The 24,711-nt window shown below is 47.2% G+C and overlaps 1 protein-coding gene across 2 annotated transcripts in view; it reads right to left on the bottom strand.

Annotated features, from left to right (window-relative positions):
• The window catches only part of RGS9 (regulator of G protein signaling 9), a 90,272-nt gene that overhangs the window by 34,654 nt on the left and 30,907 nt on the right, over nucleotides 1-24,711 (bottom strand). Inside the window, exons 8-11 of one of the 2 annotated variants that reach the window (XM_002827735.4) lie at nucleotides 24,603-24,684; nucleotides 15,070-15,141; nucleotides 3,550-3,579; nucleotides 2,675-2,736 (exon numbers count right to left, since the gene is read on the bottom strand). In XM_002827735.4, the coding sequence (XP_002827781.4) occupies nucleotides 2,675-2,736; nucleotides 3,550-3,579; nucleotides 15,070-15,141; nucleotides 24,603-24,684 (246 nt within the window). The remainder of the gene's footprint in view (nucleotides 1-2,674; nucleotides 2,737-3,549; nucleotides 3,580-15,069; nucleotides 15,142-24,602; nucleotides 24,685-24,711) is intronic. The other variant, XM_009251962.4, reaches the window with a different exon arrangement.

The following is a 24,711-nucleotide window of genomic DNA, read 5'->3' as shown; positions in this document are numbered from 1 at the left end:
TTTTAGATTCAAAACCAACTTGGAATGTTCAAACTTGTGTCTCTGCACCCATCTTAGAAGCCCAAAGTTGCCACAGACTCCAAGACTCTTGGCCATGTTGGGTTCTACCCTTTGTCAGGATAATGCCTGCGTTTGGAAACTTAGGCCCATTATTTAAACCTGGGGCTTAATTGGCCCAAACACACTATTTGGAGGAAGAGCTAATTCCTTCTCTTGTAGCTATTATGGAAACACACACTGTATTATTATTAACTACAGTCATCCTACAGTGCTACAGAACACTATCTAGCTGTAATTTTGTAACTTTTTTTTTTTTTTGAGACAGCGTCTCACTCTGTCACTGAGGCTGGAGTGCAGTGATGCAATCACGGCTCACTGCAGCCTTGACCTCCCACCTCAGCCTCATGATGAGATGGGACCACAGGCATGCGCCACCACACCTGGCTAATTTTTTCTGTTCTTTGTAGAGATGGGGTCTCACTATGTTGCCCAGGCTGGTCTTCAACTCCTAGACTCAAGCAATCCTCCTGCCCCAAGCCTCCCAAAGTGCTGGGATTATAGGCATGAGCCACCGCTCCCGGCCTAATTTTTTATCCTTTAACAAATACTTCCCTATCTCCCCTTCCCCCTTCCCTTCCCAGTCTGTAGTAACCTCTGTTTTACTTTATATAATTTCAAATAGCCAGAAGAGAAGACATTGAATGCTCCCAACACAAACAAATGATAAACATTTGAGATGATGGATATGCTAATTACCCTGATCGTATCAGTATACATTGCGTGTATTGAAACATCACTATGTACCCCCTAAACATGTACAATTATGTGTCAATTAAAAAAGTTTTCTAAAAAAGAGCTAATTCCCTTGAGTTGAGTCAGACCTTCTGAGTCAATGCATTTCCTGCTGTCTGGGTATTGAAAACCTGCTGTGCCTCCTCCCTGTAGGTGGGGAATTGTGTCCACAGTGAATGTAAAATGCACCTGCCCTGAAGTCTTCCCTCAGCCATGAGATTTGGACAGAACAGGATCCAGGCCTTAGAGATAAACCACTGGTACCTTAGAGATAAGCACTGGGTTTGCAATTCTATTCAGAACTCAAGCCCCCTGGCTTATTCTCTCCCGAGACTCTCTTAGTCGACAATCAGACCTTTTTTTTTTTTTCCTTTTTGTGACAAAATCTTGCTCTGTCTCCCAGGCTGGAGTGCAGTGACGCTATCTCAGCTCACTGCAGCTTCCTCCTCCTGGGTTCAAGCAATTCTTGTGCCTCAGCCTCCCAAGTAGCTGGAACTACAGGAGCACACCACCATGCCTGGCTAATTTTTGTAATTTTAGTAGAGATGGGGCTCCATTTTGACCAGACTGGTCTTGAACTCCTGACCTCAGGTGATCCGACCTGACCTCAGCCCTGAACTCCTGACCTCAGGTGATCTGCCCACCTCAGCCTCCCAAAATGCTGGGATTATAGGCATGAGCCACCTCGACGGGCCCAGACCTTTACCAGTGGAGAAGCTGGAGGAAAAAAACAAAAACAACAGCAAAAAAAAAAACTGGTTCACAGGTCAAAACACTAATGATGTCAAAATTATGGTAATGAGGTCCTGAGACAAATAAAAATTGGAAATTGGGTCTAAGAAATATCCTTGGGTCTCCTTCCATTTTCTTTCTGTTTGGTTTCATGAAACTGGGTATATGGAACATGGAAGTATATGGTTTTGAGTTTATCATAGAAAAATGATGATTATTATAACCCAAAGTGAATGCCCCTGAGTACACAGGTGCCCTCCTCAGCTGGGATCAGGGCTCAGCAGCAGCAGAGTCACTGAAATGTGGGTGGGGTCAGGGCATATTTTCTCAGGCAGGTGGCATTTTTGCAAACTGGGGACATAGGAAGATGTAAAACATTTTTACAAGAGCCCAACCCTTAACCATATTGAAGGAAGGCACTAAACAAAACACAGCATCTTCAGTCCCTATTAGTACCATGACTTGAGTCTTACACAGTCAGAATACATGATTAGTCACATCGTGCCTAATAAGCCAAGTTTATTTTCATGTGTGCAGGAAAATCCCAGAGTTAGCAATGAGGTCCTAAAATAAATTCTGCATTTTAAAGGAATAACTGCTTGCATGTGGGAGGCAGTGCTCAGCTCTTTCTTGTCTCCTAGATGATGTTCTATGGGGGGCTGGGTCAAGGTAGCCAGAAAGTTCAATAAATCAAACATAAATGTCCAATTTGTCTTAATGGGATTTTAAATCAAAGATGAACAACGGACATTTAGTAGCACATGGAACCAGTAAACATGACTCACACACCCCTAATGAATTGGAACGGGTAACGACAGGCACCCAGGTTGTCTTGGATCCTCACAGGGTCTTCAGTCCATGGACTTCCAACTCTTTCCAACTTCCCCATCCACACATTAGTGAATTCCAAGAAGCATAACAGTCTTTTCTAGAACCTCACCTACCCTTGATTTTGCCTAACCCAAGATGAGACCCGGAGGCTTATTCTGAGAGACGAATTAGGAACTAAGCCCCCAAGAGACTGGTTTTGTCCCTCACAGGTCTGCTGAATCTTCAGTCTGTCAGCCTAGGACTTGTGGAGTTTGCAGAAGTTCTCCTCTTGTCTACCTGTTGCTCAGACTTTAGCAAGATCAACAAATCAGGGACATACCCTCCCAGGGACACAGAAGACTTCACTGTGGACCTCATCAAGGCCTGTTGGTAATACATGATCTGGAAGAGACACAGTTGTCAGAAGGTATTCAACCGCCTCCCACCCTTCAGTGTCACTACACACAGCCTCCAAACCCAGAAGCCATTTACCCAGAGCTGCACCCCGTTCCATGCCCAGAGCCAGCCCCCTCAGTACCAGTGGGTCAGGCCCACAGTGGACAGATGACCACAGACTTCAAATCAGTGGCCTCCTTCAGCCATTATATATTAGTCTGGGAAAAAGCATCGCAGAAAAAAAAAAGTTCTAAGGAGCATTCAACTGAGACATGGGGACAAACACTTGGCTTTTCCCTCACGTGTCTCTGGCAGACAGAAGCAGAGAGCGGTCCCCACCACAGGTGACATCCTTAAACTTCCTGATTCTGCAGCATTGCACAAAGCAAGTTATCCCCTCCTCAACCACCTTCCTCCATGTTGAGATAGCTAACCGTACATCCCACCTCAATGCCCCATGGTTCCCAGGACTCTGTCTTGGGCCCCAGACATAAGATTTGCCAAAATAGGCAGTTGCCACCTTGGGTAGATTCTGGCCCTGTAATGATAGGCGCAGGGGCCACGTTGAGGATGTAGAGTCTCTGCAGCCTGCAGCATTGGTTCCACAGTCCTCTCTGGCCACCCCTCAGCTCTGTGCCTTCGAGGGGTTTTTCAGACCCTGAGTGTCAGCCTCGGCCCCAGCCAGAGCTTACAAAAGCCAGAGCTTACACATTGCACGTGGTTTTCATTTCATTACCAAGTGCAGAGGGTAAAGCAAAGTACATATAATCTGTTAGAAGATTTAAAACCATTCTTCGCTGGAAGTGTAAGACTAATTACCTCTTTTTTGACAGCAACGACTGTTTGTTTCTGTAAGACAAAGAAACAAAACCATTAAGCAGATGTCATGAAATCATTACGGTTCAAACACCCATTTGAAAAATAAAAATCCTTCCCCATGAGAAAAATGCCCATTTTTTTTCTTTCTTAAAAGATAGGATTTCTCCATGTCTACTGCCTCCACTCTGTTCTATGTAACCCCTGGGGAATAAATACCAAGTAAGAGATTTGGTAAGCAAAGGAGCATAACTTACCACTCTAACTTTGCTTGCCTAAAGGCCAAGATGAATTAAGGACTAAATTTGGGATTGGTGCCAATTCAGCATAGTGCCTACAGAATGATCTGTAGAGTGAGAGATACAGATTCCTGTCTGAGATATGGATTAAGAGAAAAATGGGGAAGGCCAGGTGCAGTGGTTCAAGCCTGTAATCCCAGCACTTTGGGAGGCCGAGGAGGGAGGATCGCTTGAGCCCAAGAGTTCGAGGCTAGCCCGAGCAACATGACAAAACCCCGTCTTTACTAAAAGCACAAACAAATTAGCCAGGCATGGTAGCGTGCACCTGTAGTCCCAGCTACTTGGGAGGCCGAGGTGAGAGGGTTGCCTGATCCCGGGAGGTTGAGACTGCAGTAAGCCGTGATCATGCCACTGCATTCTAGCCTGGGTAACAGAGCAAGACCTTGTCTCAAAAAAGAAAAAAAAAAGAGAGAGAGAGAGAGAGAGAAAGAGAGAAGAGATAGAAAAACTAGCACAGAGCTTGGGTGTTAGTTTCTTTTGTTAGAGGGGAGAGCTCTGAAGCAATGGTGAGATGCATTCCCCAAGTAGTCATAACAATTTGACCAATAATATAAGTTGAAAAATAAACCAATGTTACCAAAAATAAAGCACATAATGGAAAGGCTTGAGGCCAGCATGGACTGCAAGCTGAGTCCTCAAGTTGAGCTGCCCTGTGGAATCAGGCTCCATCCCCTTGCTGAAGCTGTTGGAGCAGGGTCATACTGGGGATAAGCTTCAGGGTGTCACCTCTCAACTTTTTGAGTTAAGGCAGAGAAAGAAAAGACAGTTCCAAGAGGGGCTTCATGCTCAGGCTCTTAGAAGCTCCTGGAAACCATTCAGATCTATCTCTGGCTAAAATACATAGATCTGCAATTGCAGTGGGCCGTGCTTCCTCTGCACCACTTTTCTGCTCCATGTAACTCTTGGAGGCTGGGCAAGGTGGTGATCCCAGCCTCAGTTCTTCTAGGTTTGGTTGTGTCCAGGGGCTGGTTGGTACTGACTCTTATACTTCAAGAGGAGCCTCTTTTTGTTGCTGTAGTTGTTGTTGTTGTTGTTGTTGTTGAGACGGAGTCTCTCTCTGTTGCCAGGCTGGAGTGCATGGTGTGATCTCAGCTCACTGCAACCTCCTCCTCCTCCCGGGTTCAAGTGATTCTCCTGCCTCAGTCTCCCAAGCAGCTGGGACTACAGGCACATGCCACCATGCCCAGCTAATTTTTGTATTTTTAGTAGAGACGGGGTTTTACCATGTTGGCCAGGATCCCTTCGATCTCTTGACCTCGTGATCCGCCCGCCTTGGCCTCCAAAAGTGCTGGGATTACAGGCGTGAGCCACCGCTCCCGGCCTCACGGGGACCCTCTTAATTCCTGCCTTGCTAATATCCATGCTGCTTAACCCACCCAAGTCTTCACTTGGAAAAGAGTGGTTAAGTCTGAGGAGGACACTACTTCCTTTGAGGCAGTCAGCAAAATAAACACTGGCCCATGAGCCCATTGAAAAGGAGTACAGGAGAGTCCAGTCTAGAATGTCATATACTGGTCTCTCCTTTCTAACTCAGGCTGGGTTTCATTTTGCTTCCCTGGATTGCTCTTCTATCATTGCTTTTCACAAGAAATCTTTTTCCTGCATAGGGGATTAGGAAGAGTTATCTCAGAAAGGTAAGGCTCACATAGTTCTCTATGTTTTAGGCTCTTATACATCCTGACCTCCTCCTTCATAGCACTGATCACCATTTGAATTTTATCCTTATTTGTGTGACTCTTTGTTTAATCAACATGAAGGCACCATTAAGGGCAGGGGGCCAGGTCTATCTTCCCTAGCACAATGTCCAATGCAGAGTAGATGCTCAGCAAATATGTAATAAATGATGATTCAGCGTGCTTGGGGGCCTAGAAGAATGGGGATATTTTCTAAGCTTAATAGCATTTTTTTCCACTAAAAAATTGAAAGCACTCCCCAAATGATCCAAATGCATTGGCAATCATACTTATTTGATCCCATTCTCCTCCAACATAAGGCACTGTTTTAGAAGATGCACATTTCAGGTAGAAAAGGACCCTGGGGCCAGAGTGGACTTACGTTGAAATCTAATACTTCATAATTACTTCCTTCTGTTGGAGCCTTGCTGGAGTGGGTTATTTAGAATAGCATCTACTGGACTATGCCCTCTGCTCAAAGGGGGAGCTGTACTTTTACATAATGATAACTGCCTAGCAACTACTGCGAAGCAATTTACACTTCTTTGAGCCTTTACAAAGCTTAAGGTAAGGAGATTTTATTATATTAATTTTTAACTGAAGAAACAAAGCTTCTGAAACGTTGTGTGTAAACTTCTCAACACCTCCTGGTCAGTAATTGGATGGGCCAGGATTCAAATTCAGCTCTTCCCTTTGCAAAGCTGAAGAGCGATTGTTGAGAAACACAAAATCGCTGATCCTGTTCACTTTCTCCTCCTAGCCTGCTCTCTTCCAATTCCTTCCTTGCCCTGAAGCTGAGAGTGCTACAGGATGGAATGACTCTGTCCAGTCACTTAATTTAAAATGTAAACAAGGCCGGATAGAGTGGCTCACGCCTGTAGCCCCAGCACTTTGGGAAGCTGAGGCAGGCAGATCACCTAAGGTCAGCCTGGCCAACATGGTGAGACCCCCATTTCTACTGAAAATACAAAAATTAGCCGGGCATGGTAATGCACACCTGTAATCCCAGTTACTTGGCGGGGGGTGGGGTGGAGGCGGGACTGACCCAGGAGAATTGCTTGAACCCAGGAGGTGGAGGCTGCAGTGAGCCGAGATCACGCTACTGCACTCCAGCCTGGGCGATAGAGCAAGACTCCATCTCAAAATAAATAAATAAATAAAATGTAAACCAGAAGTGAATTAGAGCCCTAATGCAGACAAAATACAAGTACCAGAAATACTCTGTCCTTAACACTCATGATGGTGAAGACCAGAATCGTGCTAGGCCCACACTCAGCAGCCAGTGTCATAAGCACCTCCAAGGTGTCCAGACCCCAGCATCAAGCTTTCTGCCTGTCGGCCACTGTTCTGCAGCCAGAACCTGGGGGCACAGGGCTCCTGAGTGGACACACACAGATGCATCCTGGCTGCCTGGTGTTCTCTGGGCCCCACAGGGAGCTGTACTTGCAGGACTTTCTGCCATGCTCATTTCCATTCCTCCTCTAGGGGGTCTCCCTTTGGCCTAATATACTTGCTTCTAGGGCCATTATCTCAGTCTTTAGGGGTTTACAATTTGTATACTCCTGTTCACTTCATTCGATTTTATTATCTCCCTAGGGCTCTGCCTCTGTGCTGTAGTTTGCTATTTTGTTTTCTGATTCCCAGAATTACCAGTTATCTTCTGGAAATGGAACTGCAGCCTGCTCTCCATTAATAGGATTTGGTTGAAGGTGAGACTTTCCCACCTCTACCTTGGATTGTCCACATGAATTTAGCTTGTATTTCTAGCTTTAAAAATAGCTGTCCAGGTTGTATATGTTGAAGGACAGTGGCTGCGGAATGTGTGGCTTTGGCTAGATTGAAATCATGGCGGGTCCAGAAACTGATGCCCAATTCCAGGCGTTAAAATACATTTCAACTCTTAGACGCTCACAAGTACAGTGAGTTGAGTACTGGCCACATATGGAGGCATTGCTTTGATGATCTTTCACTTCAAGTGAAGATCTAAAAAAACTCCATCTGTGAAAGCAATATAATGGATTCTAAACTGTCTGTGCCTCAGCCATTTAGTTCTCATGCCTGGAGAAGCTCATGTCGACTTGTCATGTGATAATTCAATTTGTACAATAAATTATGAACCTGGAAAAAGCAGCCGTCCATGGGATCTGCTTCCTCTAGATTAACATACAGGGATCTCTGCTCTTCTAGGAGTCTGTGCAGGGAGGGGACAGTGAGGGAAAAGAGTCCTGAACTTTTTAAAAGGTGAAGAGACAATTTGATTTGGAGGGAGTGGTGGAGAAGAGATTCAGGAAAGAGTATGGATGGTGGTACATGCCTGTGGTCCCAGCAACTACTAGAGGCTGAGGCCAGAGGATTGCTTGAGCCCAGGAGTTTGAGGTGGCAGTGAGCTACGATGACACCACTGCACTGCAGCCTGGGTGACAGAACAAGACCTTGTCTCAAAAAAGAAAGAGAGAGACAGAGAGAGACAGAGAGAAGGAAGGAAAGAAGGAAGGAGAGAGGAAAAAAGAAAGAAAGAAAAGAAAGAAAGAAAGAGAGAGAGAAAGAAAGGGAAAAGAAAAGAAAAGAGAGAGAGGAGGGAGGGAGAGACGAAACGAAGGAGGGAAGGAAAGAGAGAAAAAGGATGGAAGGAAGGAAGGAAGGAAGGAAAAAAATAAAGAAGCATATGGGCTTTGGGGGTCAGATAAAGGTTAAAATCCTAGTCCTACCACTTCGTGGCTATGACCTTGGATGAGTTGCTCAGCATCTCAGAGCCTCTAATTTCTCATTTGTAAAAGGAGAATTTTAAAAAAGAGGGACTAAATGAGATAATAGACATGAGGTGCCTGGCACATAGCAGAGACCTACACACAGTGCCTATTCATCAGGGCTACTACACCACCACTGAGCACGTGCACGACACAATTTAAGCCCTCATCATAAGATAAAATGCAGGATTCACAGGCAATATTTGGGACCTACTTATGCGAAAAAAAGATATTCATTGCTTATCTGAAATTCAAACATAACTGGGAATCCTGTATTTTTATTTGCTAAGTCTTTCAAACCTACTATCAATATTATTACATCTTAGCCGAAGGCAATAAGAAACATTATGTTAAAGTGAAGTTGTTAAGAAAAAAAAGGTACACACAATTCTAAGCAATTCAAAGAAAACCACCTCATGATAAAATAAGAAATAAGGGGTTTTTTCCAGCCTGGCATTCACACACAACTTCCCTCCTTTCTCAGCTGCCGGCCCTCCTGGAGTGAAGCCACTTCTTTATGCCTCATCTCAGCGACACACTTTGCTACAGGAGGAAGACTCTGCCTAAGGAATCTCTGGATGCTCTGCATTCTTGGCATTCTAACAACTTCTTACTTTTCCCTTGCAGAGTTGCCCAAATAGGGACATATCTAGACTTGTTGATTACATAGCTCTGGGCCGGCTGACTGGCAAACCCCAGATGGAGGGTGCAGACAATTGTTACAGGGCAGAAGGGGTCAGGCCACTAGCAGGAGTGCAGGGGAGAAACAAGCAAGGACCTTGGGATGGGGTAGCCAGGCAGGTATGTGCAGAGAAACTCAGGTGGGGGGCCAAGAAAGCCACGGAGCCAAAGGCGAGATGGGGAGAACCGTGAGGGATCGGGCAGCACTGGCATTGAGAGCAGAGAGGGGGTCTAAAGTCAGAAACCGGGAGATCCAGAAACACAAGTGGTTAAGGCAAAGCAGGCAAGAAAAGAGATGGGGCCGGGCGCAGTGGTTCATACCTGTAATCCCAGCACCCTGGGAGGCCAAGGCAGGTGGATCACTTGAGCCCAGGAGTTCAAGACCAGCCTGGGCAACATGGTGAAACCCCATCTCTACTAAAAATACAAAAATTAGCTAGTCTTATAACCTGGTCTCAAAATGAATAAATAAAGGCCAGGCGTGGTGGCTCATGTCTGTAATCCTAGCACTTTGAGGGTCCAAGGCAGGCGGATCACTCGAGGCTAGGATTTTGAGATCAGCCTGGCCAAAAAGACACAACCTTGTCTCTACTAAAAATATAAAAATTAGCTGTGCATGGTGGCACACATCTGTAATCCCAGCTACTCAGTAGGCTAAGGCATAAAAACCTTTTGAACCCAGGAGGCGGAGGTTGCAGTGGTCCGAGATTGTGCCACTGCACTCAAGCCTGGATGACAGAGCAAGACTGTCTCAAAATAGATAGGTAGGTAGATAGATAGATATAGATAGATAGATAGATAGATAGATAGATAGATAGATAGATAGATTTAAAAAAAATTAACGGGGTGCACCTGTCTAAGGAGTCTCGGATTCAAGATTGTGATCATGCGTAAATAGTAAATAGCCTTCCAGCCAGGTATGACCTCATCAGGTAGACGTAGAATTGCTTACCATTTACAAGGCTCAGTGCAAAATAAAAATGCAGGTTTACTGTTCAGAAAAAAAGTGTAAGGAATTCTGAGATGGTAACAGAACATTAAATCAAACAAGCGTCCTTCTGAGGGTGGGGTCTTGGGCAGCTGTACAAGCCCCCTGCCCATGAAGCCGGCCCTGGGTGCAGGACGTAGGCCTTGTGGGGTGGAGAAGGGAGCAGTGGTTGGATCAGGGAGGCACATGAGCTACAGAACTGGAAACACGTAACCGAATCCTGGCTGGGTCACCTTGGGCAAACGACTATGTCTCTCTATTTTGTTTTCTTCACGTGAAAAAGGAAACTGACATTGTCTCTGTTAATGGATTTCAGGAAATCCAGAAAAACTTCTAACAGCCACAATAAGGACATTAGAAAACATCAGGCAGGATGTGGAGTGGGCTCTGGTGGCCATCAGCTGAGGTTCAGATCCTGGCTTCACCACTTCTCAGCTGTGTGTCCTTGGGGAAGCCACCCTCTCTCTCGGCCTGCTTTCTCAACCATGAAACAGAGGTCAACGTGGCCATCTGCCTCATAACGCAGTAGCGAGTCTTAGCTGAGCCGTTACAAAGGGTGGCGCACTCAGCTCCATGCCTGGCATGCAGGGAGCTGTCAGCAAACATCAGCCCCTTCCCTTCCCTCAGCTAGGCATGGTCACACAGAAGTCACAAGAAGAAAGCAGTTTGTCCCCTATTGGTGGGAGCATATGGTATGGGGAGGGGGTGTTGCTCACTGAGGGCTCCAGGCTGAGCACCTCTGCAGAGCACAGTATTTTATACTGGGAGGCCATATTTCTGCCTTTTACTGAAAGATCTGTATACTCGCCAGTGTAGACTGAGGTTCTGACAGCTGCTTATTGGAGTAGGCAGAGAAGTTGAAATTGGCATGTAACGCCTCCTTCCACCTCCAACCGGGGGAGAAGTATGAGAAGGTGAAAAGGCAGAAGAGGAAATTGGCTAGGTACAGCACCCTAACATGGAGTCTGAGGTCTAGAAGTCCCATAAATTCTCTCTCACAGCATGACAACATTTAGAATAATACCAGCTGTGTGTGGAGTGTCTACGTGTTGATTAGCATTCTAGACACTACACATAAGTGATCCCACTTAATCCTCTGACAAAGGAACTAGCATGCTTCCCTGTTAGAGATGAGGAAACTGAGACTGTGGCTCAAGAAAGAGCTTGCCCAAGATCACATGGACCAGAAGTGGCAGAGCTGGGGCTCAGGCCAATGTTGAGGGTCTCTTCAGCACCTGACACTACCCTCATCCCTAAATGATGGCAGTGACCCTGCCATGAGCAGCCCCTGCCCCCATCGCCTCCTGGGGTGGAGGAGTTGGGGGTTCTGTATGCCTCAAGGTATTGGAGCTAAAAGAGGACTCACTTCTAGAGTGTGGTCCTGGCCCCTGGCCAGTCCCTCCCAGCTGCCATTAGCCGGTGGGAGTGGGCCACCCAGGGCCCGAGACACCTGCCAACCTAATGACTTTCCTCCTTATGGTTGACGGTTACTTGCCTCTATTTGGGGAAAACAGATACATCTTCTCAAGAATTTACTCATTCTCGAAATGCAAATCAAAACCACAATGAGATACCATCTCACACTAGTCAGAATGGCTATTATTAAAAAGTCAAAAAAGAACAGATGCTGGCAAGGAGAAAAGGGAAGCTTATATGCTGCTGGTGGGAATGAAATTAGTTCAGCCATTGTAGAAAGCAGTGTGGTGATTTCCCAAAGAACTTAAAACAGAATTACCATTGACCCAGCAATCGCATTACTAGGTATATACCTAAAGGGATATAAATCATTCCATCATAAAGACACACGCACATCTATGTCCACTGCACTATTCACAATAGCAAAGACATGGGATCAACCTAAATGCCCATCACTGGTAGAATGGATGAAGAAAATGTGGTACATATACACCATGGAATACTACGCAGCCATAAAAAAATGAGATCATGTTCTTTGTAGCAGCATGGATGGAGCTAGAGACCATTGTCCTAAGCAAACTAACGCAGGAACAGAAAACCAAATACCACATGGTCTCACTTACGAGTGGGAGCTGAACATTGAGTACACAAGGACACAAAGAAGGGAAAAACAGACACCCAGGCCTACTTGAGGGTGGAGGGTGGGAGGAGGGAGAAGATGGAAAAACTTCCTATGAGTACTATGCTTATTGCCTGAGTGACAAGATAATCTGTACACCAAACTCCGGTGACATGCAATTTACCTGAAATGTAACCCCCGAACCTAAAATAAAAGTTTAAAAAGAAGGATTGATGGCCGGGCACAGTGGCTCATGACTGTAATCCCAGCACTTTGGGAGGCCAAGATGGGCGGATCACCTGAGGTCAGGAGTTCTAGACCAGCCTGGCCAACATGGAGAAACCCCGTCCCTACTAAAAATATGAAAAAATTAGCTGGGCATAGTGGTACACGCCTGTAATCGCAGCTACTCTGGAGGCTGAGGCAAGGAGTTACTTAAACCCAGAAGGCGGAGGTTGCAGGGAGCCGAGATCGCGCCACTGCACTCCTGCCTGGGTGACAGAGCGGGACTCCGTCTCAAAAAAAAAAAAAAAAAAAAAAAAAAAAAAGAATAGAAAAGAAAAAAAAAAAAAAGAAAGAAGGATTGATTCCTTCTCAAAATGACCTCTCTTCAAACCAGCTCAGGCACTGTGAGTTCTCTGAAGTGAGACAAAAATCCAAAGCCTCTGCACTCCCAGGTCTTCATGGAGATGCTTCGTGCTCTTGGCAACCCTCTTCTCTCAGGGCAGATTAACCTGGGAGCACAGGGGACTTGCAGACAGTTGAAAATGTTGCAGACAGATAAACCACAGCATGCTGGGGCTGGCTGAGGGGAGGGCTGGAAGGGGCTCTGCATGCATGAGAATTGCAGTTCTTTATTCTTCTTAATACTTTATTCCACAGCAGCCAGAGTGCACAGACAGGAGATAGATAGATAGCTGGGAAGAGAGAGAGAGAGAAAGAGAAGATAATGGTAAACAACAGCGGAGACACAGCCCGTATCACACCCCACCATGGCAAAGGCACCCTCTGTCACACACCCAGCCTGCCCACTGGGCTCTGGGCTGAGGTTGTTGCCAGCATCCACATCCGCAGGAAATGGGCTCTGAAGGCCAAGGCGCACAAAGATGCCTCCTCAGTAAAGAGAGTAATCTGGTCACCCTCCTCAGAAGTCACCCCCAGGATGGAGCAGCTCAGCTCCTTAGCTTCCCTCTCAAATGGATGAAGTTAAGGTCCTGCCTAACCACCCCCAACACACACACACACACACACACACACACACACACACACGGCTGAGCAGTATCCTGGCTTGGGTCACGGATGGGTGCCCCTTGGTTCCCACCCCCCCATGTCAGAATGAGTGATGTGCTTTCTGCCTCCACCCTCTCTCTCCTCCCTAAGAAAGAGGTTTCCAGAGCTGCTAGTTAGCCGTAAAAAAAAGCAAACCTTCCACCCAGGTTCAGTCTTTTATTCGAGGATGCTGTTTCCATGGCAACCAAGCCTACAAGGCCTCAGCAGTGATCTGTTCTCTGACAAGGGGAACACGGGAAAGGCTGCCCTGGGAACAGCTGAGTTAAGGCTGACTGCGCCCTGTGTGTATCAAAGGAAGGGTCTCTCCAGCTTGTGGACAAAAGACCTAATGATTCCCCCGGTGACCCTCTCCAGGGAGCAAAAGCAAACACTGTCCCAGAGCTGCCTTGCTAACATTTCTGGCTCCTTTTTCTTTCCCCTCCCACTTCCACCCTCCTCTTCCCCCTGCACACCCCTACAGGCTTCCACTCATGCCTTAAGGCTCTGCAGAGCCCTATAGATGTACCCTAGGCTAGAGATGACGACCCTTACTACCCAAAGACAATGTTTGACAGAAAGCAATGAAACCATCTAAGATCTGTTTAAATGGGTCTAGGCTGGTTCATTGGAATCAGTGGTTCTCAGCCAGAGTAATGTTGACTTCCTCCCCAGGGTACATTGGGCAATGTCTGGAGATGTTTTTGATTGTTAGGACTGGGGCTTAGGTGGGCAGGGAGAGGAATGGAGGTACTGACATCTCATGGGCAGAGGTGGGGATAATGCTAAACATTCTAAAATGCACAGGACAACATCACCAAAGAATTATCTATCTGAGCCAGGCACAGTGGCTCACACCTGTAATCTCAGTGCTTTGGGAGGCCAAGGCAGGAGGCTTGCTTGAGCCCAGGAGTTCAAGACCAGCCTGGGCAACATAGAAAGACACTGTCTCTACAGATAATTTCAAAAATTAGCCAAGCATGTTGGCATGTGCCTGTGGTCCTAGCTACTTGGGTGGCTGAGGCAGGAGGATCAACTGAGCCCAAGAGGTCAAGGCTGCAGTGAGCTATGAGCATGCCACTGCATTGCAGCCTGGGCAACAGAGTGAGACCCTGTCTCAAATAATAAATGAATTAAATAAATAAATAAATAAATAGGAAAAAAAAGAATTATTTGGCCCAAAATGTCAATAGGGCCATGGGCTCAACGGCTTATGAATTGTATTTCTATAAATAAATAAATACTCATAGGACATTGGCTATCCATAATAAAGACAGCCTATTTGAGGAAAGGATATTTTTTTTTAATGAAAACTGCTTGGAGAATCTTTACAAAGATCCCACTCCACTGGGATGTGAAAGAAAGTGGTCTAGATTCCAGGTCCTGTCATGTGGATTAAGGTTAAATCCAAAACTGATTCAAGAGTTTCAAGGCTGGGGTCTACAGTCTCCTCAGGATCAAGGAACTGGCTGAAACTGTGTACAGAATGTCTGTCTGTGCATCTTTGAGTGGAATGAGCTCATAACTTTCATCAGATTTTCAAAGGGGGAAGTGACTCAGAAAAGTTTGAAAACCAGTCATCTAGATTCCATTGGCTCTTCCCTGCACTCTACAGCCTCTGCCTGTCTTCAATCGTAATTTCTCCTCACCCAGCACCCTTCCATGGCCCCACTTCTCCCCCAACCCTGAGTCCACAGAGCCCACGGTCCTCCTCTGTTTGGCAGTCTCAAAGAGGAGATATCGTTGCCCTAACAGACATGAATAGACATGTGGACACCTTCCCAGCCCCAGAATCTGACCTAGACCCTACCCAAACTATGCAGCAGAGACATACCTGGTTTACCTTGACTTCATTTGGATTGGTCACTCGGTCCAGGCCGTAGTCCAGCACATTGTCCATTCCAGGCTAAATGGAATAAAAACAACATAAGGTCATGACAGGGAGAGTCTCCAGTTTCTGGTTAACTGTGGGTCTCGGTTAATCTGCCAGTTGTGAGATCGAGCTGAGAAGAGCTTGTGGCCTAGCCCACGGGAAGCTTTGAGTGGGTGTAAACCCTCCAGGTGAGCTGTTGAGCTTCATGAGGGCTGTTCTGCCTCCCAGTATCCCCAGCACCTAACATAGTGAGATGGAAGGACGGATGGAGAGAAGGATGGGTAGTTGGGTGGGTGGGTGGGCGGATGGATGGAAAAATGGACAGGTGGTTGGCATCCCCAGTACCATAGTGGGATGCATGGATGAGTGGATGGATGAATAGGTAAATGGGTGGTGGGTAGATGGTGGATGGGTGGGTGAGTAAATGGATGGATGGATGGATGGATGGATGGATGGATGGATGGCCAGACAGATGAATGGCATCCCCAGCACCAGAGTTGGATGGGTGGCAGGAAGGAGGGAAGGAGAGGGGGATGGGTGGATGGACGGATGAATAGGTAAATGGGTGGTAGGTGGATGGTTGGTGGGTGAATAAATGGATGGATGGATGGGTGGATGGATGGATGGATGGACAGACAGATAAATGGCATCCCAAGCACCATAGTGAGATGGATGAATGGAGGGATGGAAGGATGGATGGATGGATGGATGAATGGATGGATGGATGGATGGATGGATGGATGGATGGATGGACAAAAAAATGAATGGCATCCCCAGCACCATAGTGAGATGGATGGATGGAGGGAGGGAAGGAGGGATGGATGGATGAATGGGTGGTAGGTGGATGGTGAGTGGATGGGTGAAGAGATGAATGGATGGATGGATGGATGGACAGATGAATGGAAAACTCAGCACCATAGTGGGATGTATAGACGGATGGATGGATGCATGGATGAATGGGTAAATTGGTGGTAGATGGAAGGTGAATGGATGGGTGAAGAAATGGATGGACGGATGGATGGATGGATGAAGGGAGGGAGAGAGAGATGGTTGGATGGATGGATGGATGGATGGATGGATGGACGGATGGACAGATGGTTGAATGAGTAGATGGATGGATGAGTGAGTCGGCATATGGATGGGTAACATTCAGGCTCCAAAAGAGTTCACTAAGACTAATACATGGGCTTCCTGACTCTTCCCACAGTGCTCCTTCCCCACACTCTGTGGTTTCATCTTGGGCTTGGCGGGAAAAGAGAAGTGACAGAGCAGTGCTTTGGGAAGAGTCCAGGCTTGTCAGGCACCTCTGGGTGCCACTCCTGGTTCTGCCACTTCCCAGCTGTGCAGAAGATCTTGGAAAACACTCCTTGTCTCAGCACTCGCTAACCTCTCTAAGAAACAGAGAAGAAGCCTCCTACATGGCAGGTTCTTGTGAAGATTTAACAAGATAGGGTGTGAAGCTCTCTACAGAAGGTAGCTATTGCTGAGCAAGGGGTTGTATTCATTTTAAGATTACATATGTAAAAGAATGGCCCTAAACTGGGACTGTAATCTCTGTTAGTTCCCTTTGCCAGCAGGTAACTCAACCCTCCAGAAAATCTTACTTGGTCCCTCTCAACTTCTTGACTCTTTGAGGGCAATAATTTGGGTCTTTCACTTCCCTTGATGCAGGTGTGATGCCAGGCATCCACCCATTGCTCAGCACATGTGACCAACCAGGTTGGCTACACTGAAGCAGAGAGTTGGGAAACAACTGGGCTTTCTTGCCATCAACTTCAGCCTCATCCATGGGATCAGACTGGGTTTTAGCTCAGACGTAAGACGGTCAGATAAAATGTAGGAAGTCCAGTTAATTTAAGATAAATTGCAAATAATTTCTGTCCCAATATTTTGATGCTTATTATATATTTCTACTAAATATACAAAATACATTTTACATAAAAATTATTTGTTGTTTATCTGAAATTCAAATTCAACCAAATTTCCTGTATTTTATTTGCTAAATCTAGCAACCCAGCTCACTGAGCTACCATGGAGGCAAATACATGCAGACAAGACAACACAGGGAAGAGAAAGGAAAAGGCAATAGAAAGTGGGTGGGGAGGAGGACAGGGAAAGGGAACGGCCAACCTTACCCTAGTTGTTACAAGTGGATCTTGATCAGCAAATATCTATGGGGCACTTCCTATGTGCCGGACATTGTGCTGAGCCCTGGGGAGCCCATGGTGAGTGTGCCCCAAGACCACTGCTCCCCAGCAGGCATTACTAAGGCACTCCCAGTCTCAAGGGGGAGGTAGCCACTCAGCAATTAATCACACAAAGGATAAATTAGAGTTGAGACAGGTGTCTTGAAGGGATAACACCATGGGATCTAATCTCACATGGCAGGGGCTCAGCAGAGTCAGTGTCTTCGACAAAAAGGGTTCTAGGAGTTGCCCCTTAATCTGGTATGGAGAAATCCCCCTGCATAACTGAAGACAGACTTCATACACACACTTTGGCACGTTCACACACTCTCACACTCACACACACCCACAAACTCTCATACATACATACGCACACTCACACATGCTCACATACATACATGCCCTTACACACTGGCACACTCACACGCATGCTCACATACATGCACACACCTACGCATACTCCCACATGTACATATGCACACTCACACACACACACACACATTAATATGGTTTGGTTCTGTGTTCCCACCCAAATATCATCTTGAATTGTAATCTCCATAATCCCCAGGGATTGAGGGAGAGACCTGGTGGGAGGTGATTGGATTATGGGGGTGGTGTCCCCCATGCTGTTCTCATGATAGTGAGTTCTCATGAGATCTGATGGTTTTATAAGTGTCTGACAGTTCCTCTTTCACATACTCACTCTCTCTTGCCTGCCACCATGTCAGACGTGCCTTTTCCCCTTCCACCATGATTGTAAGTTTCCTGAGACTTCCCCAGCCATGCAGAACTGAGTCAACTAAACCTCTTTCCTTTATAAATTACCCAGTCTTGCGTATTTCTTTATAACACTATGAGAATGAATACACAAAAACATGTTCACATACATGCACACACATATGCATGCTCACACATACACACATTCACACACACGTGCATACTGACACACACATACATGTTCACATGCATGCACAAACCTAGGCACACTCTCACACATACATATGCACACTCACACTCACATACATGCTCACTTACATGCACACATCTACACACACTCTCACACATATATACACATGCTCACATATATGCACACCTAGACACGCCAACACACTGACACACATACATGCTCATATACATGTACACATGTACACACACTCGCACACATACATTTGCACACTCTCACATACATGCACACCCAAACACACAGACATGCACTCACACTCACACACACACACAGCCTGTGCTCATGATGCCCTACAACCACTGTCTGGCTGCTCTTCCACAGGCACTCACTGCCTTGGTGACTTCGGTGTGGTCATCTGCTCAAGTCTTGAATTCGTCATCTAGTTCTTTCCTTCCAACGTGCCCCAGGCTCTGATATAAATTTGGTTGCCCCAGTGCTCAACAGTGCACTGCATAACTGAGATAGACTCCTCTATGCCCTCAGCTGCCCAGACCAGACGACCTTAGACTCTCAGACCTGCAGCCACCCACTGGGCTTCATGATTCTGCCAGCCTGTCCAGTTCCAGCCCCAACCTGGCTCTCCGTGCCTTCCCTACTGAACAGCCAGGCACAGTCCTCTGGCCGCTGCTGCCTTGGCTCTTGCACCTCTGTGGGCAGCAGCCCTTAAGTCTCAGTTGTTCCCAATCAAGCTGTGGTCCTTTTCCAGTTCCCTGCCCTGGAAACTGGTGAGAGGGCTGCCTTTCTGCCTCTGCTGGTTTCAGAGACTCCCAAGCTCCTTTCATTCATCCATTTCTTCATTCATCAGGTAGTGTAAAGTCTTTGATCCACTATGATCATCACCAGAGTGCTGCTGACGTAGTTTCTGGCACATAACAGGGTGTTCAGATGAAGTTAACCAGAACTGACTGTCAGCGCCTAGGAAGTAAGGGCAGCCGATGCATCCTGCGGTGTGCCGCCTGCAGATAAGGAGACAGCAGGCGCTTTCTGCCCTGGTGCCTCATGCAGGAAACCTTCAGAGACATGCAAGCTCCCCTCCTTCACCCTGAGGAACTGTGAACACCAGGGTGTGACCCCGCCCCCCCCCCCCCCCCCCCCCCGCCACAACATCCCTTGGGTGTAAGCCAAAGAGGCAATTTGCTCAATGCATCATCATTCAGGTCAGGAAAGGAGCTCCTGTACTCGTGACAACTGCTCGTGAGGAGGCGATGTTCCCAGGAACCCACATACAGAGCAAGGCCAGCGTGGGAGCTGACGGACACTTCTCGGTGGTACTCCACCGTGTCCCCCTGCCCCTCCTTCTCTCAGCTTCACTCTCATCCCAAAAATATCAGACTCTTCTGGTGCATGGAACAGAAAACAAATACTAAGTAAAACACTAACTCGTTTTCTAAACAAAATAAGACAGGGGAAAGAAATAGAGATGAGGCCAGGCGCGGTGGTTCATGCCTGTAATCCTAGCACTTTGAAAGGCTGAGGCCAGCAGATCATGAGGTCAGGAGTTCGAGACCAGCCTGGCCAACATAGTGAAAACCCATCTCTACTAACGATACAAAAAATTAGCCAGGCGAGGTAGTGCATGCCTGTAATTCCAGCTACTCGGCAAGCTGAGGCAGGAGAATCGCTGGAACCCAGGAGGCGAAGGTTGCAGTGAGCTGAGATCGCGCCATTGCACTCCAGCCTGGGCGACAGGGCAAGACTCCGTCTCAAAAAAAAAAAAAAAAAAAAAGAAAGAAAGAAAGAAAGAAAAAAGAAATAGAGATGAGGTGAAACAAGGAGACAATTTTATGTTGCAGTGTTAGGAAAGTCAGCTCCTAGAGGATTTTGGCTTGAATGTCACTCTCCACATCCTGTGTCCTGTGTTCTCTGACCCCCAACCGGACGCAGGGCCCCTGCCTCCTACCAGCTGCCACGGCATTCTGCGTGTTACTCATTCATTGGTTTAATCATTTTAGTCTTTGTCTCTCCACCAGACTGCAAGAAACTCCTTGAGGTCACGGGCAATGTCTGTCTTGGCTCATAATCCAAATATCCCCATTGCCTAGTAAGCGCCGGGCATAGAGCAGATATTCACAAAATATATGTTAATTTTTTTTTTTTTTGGACCACGGCACATGGAGCATTCCACCCACCCTGGTTTTATAATATAACATTATGTGTCAGGCCGCCACAGTGGCTCACGCCTGGAATCCTAGCACTTTGGGAGGCCAAGGCAGAGTCAGGAGTTCGAGACCAGCCTGGCCAACATGGTGAAACCCCGTCTCTACTAAAAATACAAAAATTAGCCAGGTGTGGTGGCAGGCGCCTATAATTCCAGCTACTCAGGAGGCTGATTCAGGAGAATTGCTTGAACCCAAGAGGCAGAGGTTGCAGTGAGCCAAGACCATGCCACTGCACCCCACAGTGAGACTCTGTCTCAAAAACAAACAAAAAACACATTATATGTCAGATCATTTTCCTAGGTCAATGAATGGCCTTTGAAAATATTATTTGAATAGCTTCACAATGTTCCATCATGTTAATATACCTCAATTTATTTTGCCATATTCCATTGTTGGACATTTAGCCTAACCTCAACGGGAAACGGAGGGCAGACATCTCTGGCAAGTGTCTGCATACGTGGTTGAAACAAGGGTCATTTAGCTTGATATGCAGATAAGGGATCGCTTGATTTAGCACACCCACCGCCAGGAAGCAGCCTCAGACTACATCCTTGGGAGGCAGGAAGTCACAGATGGCACAGCAAAGATGCAGGGAAGGCCTCCACATGCCTGTCTAAGGGAGCGTTTTCTCCCTTTGTTCATTTACAAAACTCACTGTTGTTTGCATCGTGCTCAGATCTGTACTTGGTTCCATTTGAGTAAAAAATGGGTGAGAAACATCGTTTTCCTTCATTACAGGATGCTGAATCACAGGTGTCCTTTGGGCTCCAGGTAGGAATTCAGGTCAGAGCCCTCAACTACTACCACCCAAGTGGGGTCTTGGCCTTTGCCAGTGATGATCTCCCTGAAACAGCATCTATCAGACTTTTCTCCCTGCCTTTCTAAATCAATCACCCTCTCGCTGTGCCCCTTCTGCAATTAGGTCTTATCTCTGGGAGAGTGTCACTCATCTGTGCTCCAGCAATTTGGATTTTGAGCTCCTTGAGCTGAGAGAGGGACCACGGGTGGGGCCTCCTTGCACAGAAGCAGAACATTGGGCTTTACCATCAGAAAGATGTGGCTTCCTCTCCCAGAACTGAGCAGGCTACTGAACCTCTATGAGCCTCAATTTCTCCATCTGAATAATGGGGATGGTGACATTCCCTACATCATAGCATCAGGCGTCAATGTGGTCATCTGTGCCAAGAGCTTAACACAGGTTCCGAGGAGTACTCAATGACTCTTGGCTGTTATTTCACACCCAGCACCTAACCCCTTCCCTGGGACAAAGTCAAGGCTCAATGAAGGTTTCATGGATCAATGAACAGACAAATGAACAAGTGAATGAGTCAGTTCAGTAAGAGCAGGCCACGTCTCACTCTACAACTGTTGGTTACAGTCTGACACGGAGTGGCCGCGACACTCCACAGCGCCAAGTGCTTTGTTTGCCTTGGCTGGCTTTTTTCCCATTGAACTGACAGTTTGTTTGGGTCTCCTGGAGACAGTCTGGCAGTCTGTGAGCTCCGGGGCTTCCTGAGCCTGTCAGTCAGATTGCTCAATTTCTAGACTGAGATGCTCTTCAAAAACACTACCTTCCACCCCCACAGGCCAACAAGAGATGGGGAGAATTTTAAGAAAATCACAGAGAGTGGGGCCACTGCATTCTCCTGCCTCATCTTTGACTACTGGTCTAGTTTTCACTTAGGGAGCAGCCATGAAAGAGGTTAGATGTGGGGAGCAGTTTTAAGTCCTGGAAGTTCTAGGACCACTCTGAGTCCATCAAAGCCTCATGCTGAACTTGGGTCCCCAGTGCTGTCAAAGAAGGACCAGGCACGTGTGGACCCAGGCATTCAGCTTCTTAGAGCAGAAGTGACCCAGGCAACGTTCTGATGACCCAGGAGGTTACCAAAGGACTGAACTGCACCGAGACATCACATGACATTGTCATGAGAGGCAGAAGTGCCCAGGGCTAAGGGCAGTGGGGAGCTCCACAGTCAGCGGTATGTGGGTTCAGACCCTCTGGCACTTACTAGCTGTGTAACTTTGGGCAAATTAGCAACATCCTTGAGCTTTCACTTGCTTATCATTAAAATGAGAATAATAATAAGCCCTTCCATACAGGGCTGCAAAGGTTCAATAAGAATGCAGAAGGCGGCCAGGCGCGGTGGCTCACGCCTGTAATCCCAGCACTTTGGGAGGCCGAGGCAGGTGTATCATGAGGTCGGGAGTTCAGGACTAGCCTGACCAAAATGGTGAAACCCCATCTCTACTAAAAATGCCAAAATTCGCCCGGCATGGTGGTGCATGCCTGTAATCCTAGCTACTCAGGAGGCTGAGGCAGTAGAATCGGTTGAACCTGGGAGGCGGAGGTTGCAGTGAGCCGAAATTGTGCCATTACACTCCAGCCTGGGTGACAGAGCAAGCCTCCATCTTAAAAAAAAAAAAAAGAATGCAGAAGGCTTAGCACAGTGCCCAGCACACTGGGAGTTCTCAGTTCATGTCTACTGTGATGGTGATGGTGACAATGACCACAATGACGATGACGATAAGGGTGGTGGAGGTGGTAGAGAAAATGGGGGAAATAAGAGAGGTGGTAGAGGTCAGGGAGATAAGGGAGGTGAGGGAGTGGGAGGTGAGATGACGGTCATGGTGGCGGAGATGGGCCGGGCGGAGGTGGTGGTCATAGACACATTGTCATATTTATGTGATTCTGTATCATGCTGTGAAGAGCCACTCAGCCACTAGCCTGGTGGGGGCTGAGAGCTTACCCCAGGAGAACTGAGAAGAACCCAGATGATCAGTTTTTCATTTTAATGCATAGCTAGTCTATGTCACTTTGCAAGGAATGTAGTCACATCGGCATTCGCACAGTGAGGAGTCTCTGCACATAATATAGAAGCCGTTCTTTACCTACCCTCAGGTATGGTGCCACTGGGCACCAAGGTGTCTTGCCAAATGTGGCATATCCGCCACGTCTCCTTATCCTCACCACGGAGTGATTCTGGAACACACGAGCAATGTGAGGCTCCTTCTCATACAAAGAGTTTCTACGCTACCAACCAGGAGGGGTGCTTGTCTCCGGGACCCTGTGCTCTGTCACCCAGCACAGATACCTGCGTCAGGCATCTGTAAACTGGTTTCCCTAGAGGAGAAACCCTGAAGCAAAGAAAAAATCAAACAAGCTGCTTGGGATCAACCTCAGCACCTTAACCTCGACAACACAGCATCCAAACCCATGCCCCTACAGGGTGGAACACCTTAGGAGAATCTGTTTTGAGTATATAAAGAATATAAGCAAAACAGCCAAAATCGGATGGGCTTGAAGTTCAAAAATCCATAAACTGTGACACCAGGCCTCACTCAGTTCTCTTTCTGGTTCAGAGAATTTCTGATACCTGGCAGGCAAGGAAGCTAAAGGAAGAGGAGGAAGAACATTTCTTTCTAACTCTTCGGTTTCCAGAATCTCATTCACATCTCCTACCTCCCATGACCCATAGGCAGCACAGGGGGCTGAGACAGGAGGAAATAGGGGCAGCAGAGTTAATCCCAGTATGTAGCAGTCAGAGCCCACTTCTGTGTGCTGGGGAATGAGGCTACCATTTCCCAGTGATGAGCTGGGGCAAGTTACACCAGCTCTGTACAGCTTGTCTCTCTGGGCCACTGAAGTCCCAAAGCCAGAGATTCAGTGTGCTCCAAGCAAGGAGAAGCTCAACACAGACGTATTCCTTCTCCTTCTCCCATCTCAGCTGCTGGGAACTGGATCTAGGAGAGGAGAAAGTGAGGGAACTGGAGACACCAAGAACTTTGGCCATGCAGTTTCCATTCTCACGGGACTCTATTTTTCTGCATTGGAGCCTCCATTGGGGCCTACGTTCTAATTTTTTCTCCTTATATTCCTTTCCCAAGGTATGATATCCTAGCAAAAAAAAAAAAAAAAAATCCCAGCCCTCATAAAACACAAATTCATTCAGGTCCCTCCCTCCCTACCTAACACCAACAGATGGGCCATGAGCAGACCCCATCCAGACAGAGAACTTCCTTTTCTGGCCAAGAGGCACTTGGATGCTAACCCAACACTGAGCAGCAACTCCTGCTGATCCGATTCTCACCCTAGAGAAAGAGGAGTTGGCAACAGGCATGGAGAGCACAGGATGGAGGTGGGAGTCACAGGAAGAGACAGAGGACACCAGGCAGGAGGATACTCACAGGGCATCGGTGCACCAGCCAGTATGCCTTCTCCTGGCAGTCCAGGGCATATCTGTCTGCTTTGTTCCTCTCCTTTCCAGCCCTGGAAAGCCAAAAGCCACGTGTAAGG

The sequence above is a fragment of the Pongo abelii genome, chromosome 19 (genome assembly GCF_028885655.2).
Source record: "Pongo abelii isolate AG06213 chromosome 19, NHGRI_mPonAbe1-v2.0_pri, whole genome shotgun sequence".
NCBI lineage: Eukaryota > Metazoa > Chordata > Mammalia > Primates > Hominidae > Pongo > Pongo abelii.
Note: the sequence above shows the minus strand (reverse complement) of the source record. Positions and strands in the feature narration are given on the sequence as shown.